Source organism: Tachysurus vachellii, chromosome 20 (genome assembly GCF_030014155.1).
Source record: "Tachysurus vachellii isolate PV-2020 chromosome 20, HZAU_Pvac_v1, whole genome shotgun sequence".
Lineage (NCBI taxonomy): Eukaryota > Metazoa > Chordata > Actinopteri > Siluriformes > Bagridae > Tachysurus > Tachysurus vachellii.
In genome coordinates, this window is record NC_083479.1 from 6,187,973 (window position 1) to 6,195,566 (window position 7,594).

Here is a 7,594-nt window from a genome sequence, read left to right on the forward strand (position 1 = left end):
TGTACAGCGCAATTCTTTCATATTTGCACTCTAACCTGTTTCTGTTCGTCTTCCGTTCTGAATATTCTAAGGCCGTATATGGACGCTGTGGTGTCTTTGGTGACCTTGATGCTGGATACTGGCCTTCCTTGCTTCAGAGGACAGACCATAAAACTGCTCAAGTATGTTGGGTCTCGTTTCACTTTTTTAACAGTAGACATTGTCACCATCATCATCATCATCATCTTCAAGCTGCACTCACTGGGTAGTGGGATTATAAATCATTGCCGTGTACAGGTCTAGAAGAGCATTAGAGCATTTTCACACTTGGGTTTCAAATCCTTGAGTCTCACCACAACATTGCTATTGTATACAATGTACAAGCTTCATCTATTTGCAGTTTTTTTTTGTCATTTTGGTGCCAGCATACAAGCTGAGGAGAAGAAGAACAAGAGCACCTTTTAGATATGTGGTGTGTCCTCGTGCAGGAAGGGATTTTCAGTATAAGTACATTGTGAATAAGTGTTCTGGACTGAGCACAAGACAAGTCTTTATAATTACAGCAGCAGGTCCAAATCTACAATATCCACTGATACAATCAGGAGTTTTGACCATAAACACTTCTTTAATCAGTCAATATTTCTTCTAAATAAAAAAGAAAAAACCACTACAAACTATTGTAGAAATTACATTATTTACTTTGACATTATTTACTGTCCAGTGTCACCTAAATGAGGATGAGGTTCCCTTCTGAGTCTGGTTCCTCTCAAGGTTTCTTCCTCATATCCTCTCCGGGAGTTTTTCCTCACCACTGTCACCTCAGGCTTGTTCATTAGGGAAAGATCTTAGAGATAAACTTTAACTTAATTTTTATACTTAAAAATGTTTTTATTACGTTTCTATATTTCTGTAAAGCTGCTTTGAAACAATGTCCGTTGTCAGAAGCGGCATTCAAATAAATTAAATTGAAATTGAATATTTTGTTGTTTGTGTAATTGCAGGCAAAGGTTCAACCCCAACATGAGTGAAAAGGAAGCTGCTGCATTTATGATTAAAGTCATCGAACGCTGCTTCCTCAGCAGCAGGTACAAGCTTATTATTATTATTATTATTATTATTATTAGTGTTTGTAGAGGTAGTTCATATTAAACCAGTCTGTCAGTATAGGAGACTTTCGGGTTTTGAAATAGTGAACGCTGGCTCATTCTAAACTCTGTGGTAATGGAGTCCTGGGATATCTTTTTTCACACTACTCACACTTTACCCGGGATTAACAGTTTTTTTTATGCTATATTATCAGACATGACTGGATAAATAGAGCAAGCAACCGCTTTTAAATAACGGCTTGTCTCGCACGCTGCCACATCAGTGAGGGGAGAAAAAAAAAAGTCACCATATCATTCCTTCTTTCTGTAGCTATGTAAAGTACACAACTGTGGTTGCTTCAAAAGCTTCACGGTTTTTGCGACAGCAGGTAGAAATATTACAAGAGCGAATCTGGCTTTATGAGAACATCAACACCGGTCAATTTTAGTAAGTGCAGTCGGTAGCCATGTTGCAGTTTGACTAACGAAACCCTTTTTTGTGTTTCAGGAGCAAAACCTACGACATGCTACAGTATTACCAAAACCAGATCCCGTACTGATGTCGCTCAACTTTATCTTCATTCACTCCCCACCTCCTACCTGTCCCTTTTTCCTCAGAGATTAATGAACGTTCATATACAAGAACAAGCACTTTACCTAATTCTTAGCTTCCTCATAGTGAATCGACGGTCATTTGTTTCCTGCGGAGCTACTGCAGTGTCCTCTGTAGTCCATCTGCTGTACAAAACGTTGCATGTGCAATGAGTCGGTTTTGATTTCCGTCATAACCCTTATGCTAACATCCCACTGTTGAATCTGCAGGACCAGCTACTCGGTTTGTTTACTAGCACAGAAGCCAGCTTTGTCACGTCGAGCCACATCGTACTGCAGTTTTGCTATCGTGCGGCACGTCTACCTGCAAAGTCTTGTGATTTAAATAGTGCACTGGATGTTTAATTATTCTCCAGATCAAACCACTACTGTTCTCTTTAAAGACTTAACAGGAGTGCATTTGCATTTTACCTTGCACTCAGATCTGTAAAGAATAGGCTTCGCTTTATTTATAATCGATTTCAGAGAATTTATTCGTTGCACTGTCCGGTTGAAAATCATCTGTTAAATGATTTTAATAGATTGTTTTAATAGGCATTATCCAGAGAACTGTTGTAGTATATGGAATGTAAAGGTCAACTTTATTTCATGTGTGTGTGTTTATAAAGTCTACTATACGTGTGGGGAAATGACGATCAATGGCTAAACGATGACCTAGAGTTTTATTTTTTATTTTTTTAAACCTTAATGTTCCCATTAGTACACTAATAGATTCTCACCCTCTGTACCTATCAGATATTTTATTCCTTTGGCGTTGATTTATTTTTAGTTTTTATTTTATTCAGCTGCACATTAACCCGCATGTTACTGTAGTATCGTTAAATGCTTGGTTGGAAAGGTAAAGCTGCGACGGTAAGCTCTTTTGTGGTGAGCTCAATAGGCTGAGTTGGCGTTTACACAGGCTGCATGGATGTGGAATGGGGATTAACTGAGCGCTTGGCAACCCTGATGTACAACGGTGTGTGTTTTAATTGTTTAAATATGTTCTTATGTCAAAGAATATAAACGGATTAAAAATAAGTGTGTTGTGTTTTTTTTCTTAAAGGTGGATCACTGTAAAAATGTTTTTTAAATGCATTTCTGATCGGAAATAATTCAATGCACCATATTTTTCACCGTAATGGAATTGAAAAGACATGAAGGAAATATAGTAAAAAAAATAAATAAATTTGAAAGCCTTATCTGGATGGCTGTTTGGCCATTCTGAGTCTTGCTTTCATTAATATTTGAGTAGTTGTAGTGGAACAGAAACACTGAGGTGATCCATGGAGAGCTTCGTGCTACTACATGCAGAAATTCAGGAGATCTCATTAATTCACCTCCAGCCTTCAGTATCTCCAAAGATCACCTTTTCTGTTCTGTTCTTTCCCTCTCCTTCTCTTTGTCCTTGAACCATCACACACACACACACACACACACACACACACACACACACACACACACACACACACACAGAGAGACAGCAGTTGTTCCAGCTCAAGATTGTAAGAATAAGGTAACAGTGTGTGAGTGTATCAGTTCGTTCTTCAGAAGCCCACTCTCTCTCTCTTGGAATTCCATGTCCATCCATACATTAGGCCAAATACAGCATTGCCATGGTAACTGGCTCCCTTGGTACAAAAGAGGGGGTGGGAGTGTTCAGATTGTGTGTGCAGCAGTAATTGGTATTGCCACAGACTACATACCCTAACACCCCCCACACACACCCCACCCCACCCCCTGAAACATGCCCATTCATTCACGGGAAGCAATTTTCAGAAAACATCCACTCCCCAAACCGTCAGCTTATCACGTAGCCTGCTATGTTTATGCAGCCCTGCAGAGTAGATGGGCCACCACAAGTTCCGACAGACAGCTTCAGCGCATCTTGACAAGTGCTTCGGAACTGTACTGGGCGAATGTTCGCCGTTCTGCTGTTTTGCAAACAGAGCGAGCTGTAGAACACATCTCTCTGAACTCTCCCTTAGGCATGCAACTGAGTTGAGATCTGGTGACTGTGTAGGCTCCGGCATGTGATTTACATTATTTTCATACTCAGTGAAGCATTCCATGTGGATAGCAGAACATCATACTGGAAGAAAGTGCTCTTCCATGAGAAATCCACATTTTTAGAAGTATTGTAATGTTGTAAGATAAAGAGGATCAGGTGATCAGAAGAACTTCATGTTGCCTTGAAGTGACACTTGAATGCCTCCAGAGCTATATACCCAACAACATTTCCAACATTTATCAGTCATGTTGGATTTTGTCAAGCCCTATTACCCCATCATACAGCAATGTTTCCCCACAATTGCTGTTGCATAAAAATGAGATAAAAATGTAAGTCGCTCTGGATACGGGCATCTGCTAAATGCTGTAAATGTAATACCTTTTAGCATTTTCCCTTTTACGCTTCCTTTCTTTTAATTCTAACTAGCTTGGCTTATATAAAACCTGACAAGTTATCTCAGGCTCAAAGACATGCCTGAACTTGCAAGCTGCAGCCAGACCCTCCTAAAGACCCTCCGTTTGACTGCATACAGTTCAAAGATCAAATAAATGATTTATAATCGCAGTCTCCGGTGTCAACCACATGAGGATAGGTTCCCTTTTTAAGTCTGGTTCCTCATAATGTCTCAGGCTTGCGCATTAGGGAAAGCTGTTTTGAGACAATGTCTGATGCTATTCAAATAAAATTGAACTAAATTCAAAATAAAGCCCCTAAAACTCCAGGTTTACTCTTCAGGGCACCTCAAAGTGAAAACATTTTATAGCTATAACAGATTAATAGCTACACTGTTTGAGATTCCTATTTTTTGTAGGTCGTTAAAAAGAATCTATAGAGTAGCTGGCGGCAGAAACGGATCTAAATGCTTTCTAAAAATAACAACCAGTTACATTGTTGATCCAATTGTGTGTTAGTAAACATGTTAATGAAGTGGGAGCTAGCTAGTATATTACTCTACCTCACATTAACCATAGTAAAGAATTTATAATGTGCCGTTCTCGCAGCTTAGTGTCTCTGCAGCAGAGGTAGACATGGAGAATCTCACCACGGATTGATTTTAGGAACAGAATCCAACTGTGTCCTGTGTGAAATAATATTTTGGGAATTTAAGCCATAGGGCATTTTCTTCTGGAACTTTCACATCAACACGTCATTAAATAAACACATCAGGTCCAAGTTGACATTATTATAGTTTTAATTGTTTTTTAGTTCCTATGTAAAATAAGCAGTCAAAAAGAAACAGAATAATGAGATGTTGATAAAAACCTTGTCTTATATGTACTGATGAAAAGAACAGTGATCCATCCAACCATCCATCCTACCTACCCTTCCCTCTGTCCTTCCATATCCTTTCTATTCATTCCCTCCATCCTTCCCTATCCATTCCTATCCTTTTCATTCCATCCCTTCCCTCCGTCCTTCCCCATCCTTTCCATTCATTCCCTCCGTCCTTCCCCATCACTTCCATCCCTTCCTCCATCCTTCCCCATCCTTTCCATTCATTCCCTCTGTCCTTCCCCATCACTTCCATTCCTTCCCTCTGTCCTTCCCTTCGGGGTAAAACTTTGAACCAAATTTAAAAAACTCAATAATGATATTTCTTAAATGAGCTTAAAGGTTGGGTTCATCCTGGGATACCATTCGCCTTAATGTACCTCAACACATTCATCTAATTTGCAGAAAAAAAACAAGTTATAAATCCATTAAAAAGAAGGATAATAATACAACTGAAATGCATCTGAAATGCTTATTAATCCTCTCAGGACTAATCTTACTCCAAAAGGTTATGATTAAAATATAAAAGGTGATCAGAACCAGTAGGTATGGTTTATTTTAGTTAGTAGTTCCAGTGTTGGTAAAAGAAGGCGCTATGGAGGACATGGGGGGAAAAAAAGAGAGAGAAGCAAAGGCTTGGGGTGGCACAGGTTTTATAGCATCCCCTGCTTTCTCTCTCACACACTTGGGGCTAATACAAGCTGACAGTGATGAATGGGCTTAAAGGGGATACTGAATTGGGATGCAGCACTGGTATATTTATGCATGTGGGTGCTGAGATCGTTTTTTGTTGTTGTTCTAATTCTGCATACACATAGCAGCTTGGTCTCAGTAACCCATTATGGTTAATCAAATACAGCTGACAATCTTTGAAAAAAATTTGTACCAGGAGAGTTCGCTTATTACCACTACACGGCACACCCTGAGATAGAGCGCCAAATTATACACTTAGAACATTTTTCTTATCTGGTTCTTATCGTTGCTTTGTTTCAGTTACTAGCTAATTAGTTTAGCTAACCAAAGTGAAGAGATTCTAAAAGTCTAAATTAATTGGACTTTCAGCCACTGCAACATATTCTTCCAATAAACATGTCTAGTGATGACCTGTAGAAATGTTTGGCATTGAAAAAGATGGTGGTGAAGGTAAAAAAACAAACAGATGTCAGATTTTACTTTGAATCTTTTTTTGGGGGGCCTAGTCTTTTGTGGCCTGGTCCAAAAAAGAAGCTTATTATGCCTAGTCCCAAAGCTTGCTTTTCTATAGTGCCATGGCACAGGGCAAATGGAGGGAGGAGTGCAGGCCCCTCTCTCTCTCTCTCTCTCTCTCTCTCACTCACATTCTCTATAAGCGAGCTGCTGTACTGTTCCATGTGAAAGGCTCAATATGCTAAATGTGCACCCTCCTTGTGCCAGCCACCTGTAGTGCCATTTCTTTTAGGCTGTGGCAGTCAGCATGGGCAGACTGGACCGTTACATTCAGCCCAGCGCAGAAGGGATGAAAGAAAAGAATAGAATAGCTTCAATGCTGCTGGACAGACTCGCATGTTAACCCCCTACCCCACCCCTCCTTTTTTTCTTTTTGAATTAATCCAGTGTTTGAGAGGCAGCTGCTGTACTGATGTAGCAGACACCTGGTGAAACACTGCGTGTTTTCAACAGAAAAAACAAATCACATTTTTTATGCAAGCTTAGAAATGTTGAAAAGGAATTGTGCCACTGTGTGTGCACACCAAAAGCTCCCAACATCAGGCGAAGGGAAAAAACAAATTTCTGTATGTGTCAATTCGTCAGCTATGGCACCTGGTTCGATTTGGTTGTTTTCAGATGCGTAGTGCAAATTTGCATTCGGCAGCAGATGCCATGTTTATAAAGAGAGAGAGAGAGAGAGAGAGAGAGAGAGAGAGAGAGAGAAACACAAAAATCATAGTCATCAAGGGCATCTGACAACTGAATTGCCTTTCATGCATTCAGCAGCTTCTTGCAAGATCTGCATGTGATTTGGCCCCCCTCGCAGATGTGACTATAGTTAATCTATACTTAGCAGATGGGAGGAGTGTAGGGAGGGGGACGCAGCATCAACATACTAGTCATTGTGCCTGAAACTGACCCCATTCAGGGTCATTTGGCATGTGACACCACTCGAGGCGGAGCTAAATGGCCCCATGGAATCAGGCACACAAGGGCCATAAAAATGCCAACCCTCTATTCCCCTGGGGTAGGGAGGTGCTCGCTGGCCTCTTGACACACACTGGCAAGCTTGAGAGGAGAGACAAAGGGAGAGGGCTGGCCTAAATGGGCCACAGAGGATGGAGGAAAATGGCGCACGCTAAGAATGAAGCTATGGAGAGCAGTGAAGTGTTGGCCCCTTCATTGGTGAAGCTTGGAGAGAGGCTCCCAGATGGCAGACGAAGGTTTGTGCCATGACTGGTTTGGGGCGGCTTCCCTCTCACCCGCTCGTCATCAATCACTGGTGACTCCCCAAACTGCCAGTTTGAGCCACATGCTACAGCAGAAAAGACTCCCGAGCCGCTGAGACAAGACTTCCCTCGTGAAGAGGAAAGAAGCATCACCCAAAAATAAATGAATAAACAAATAAATAAATAAAACAAACCACCACACACCCTCAGTCAGAAGAAAGAAAACGGGCCACACCGTA

At 40.8% G+C, this 7,594-nt stretch overlaps 1 protein-coding gene across 3 annotated transcripts in view; it reads left to right on the forward strand.

Annotated features, from left to right (window-relative positions):
- The window catches only part of pi4kaa (phosphatidylinositol 4-kinase, catalytic, alpha a), a 41,037-nt gene extending 38,341 nt beyond the window's left edge, over positions 1–2,696 (forward strand). For all 3 annotated transcript variants that reach the window (XM_060896767.1, XM_060896769.1, XM_060896768.1), the window contains exons 53-55: positions 72–161; positions 981–1,064; positions 1,573–2,696. In XM_060896767.1, coding sequence (XP_060752750.1) covers positions 72–161; positions 981–1,064; positions 1,573–1,624 — 226 coding nt within the window. In that variant the 3' untranslated portion in view covers positions 1,625–2,696. The remainder of the gene's footprint in view (positions 1–71; positions 162–980; positions 1,065–1,572) is intronic.
- The last annotated feature ends 4,898 nt before the right edge of the window (positions 2,697–7,594 follow it).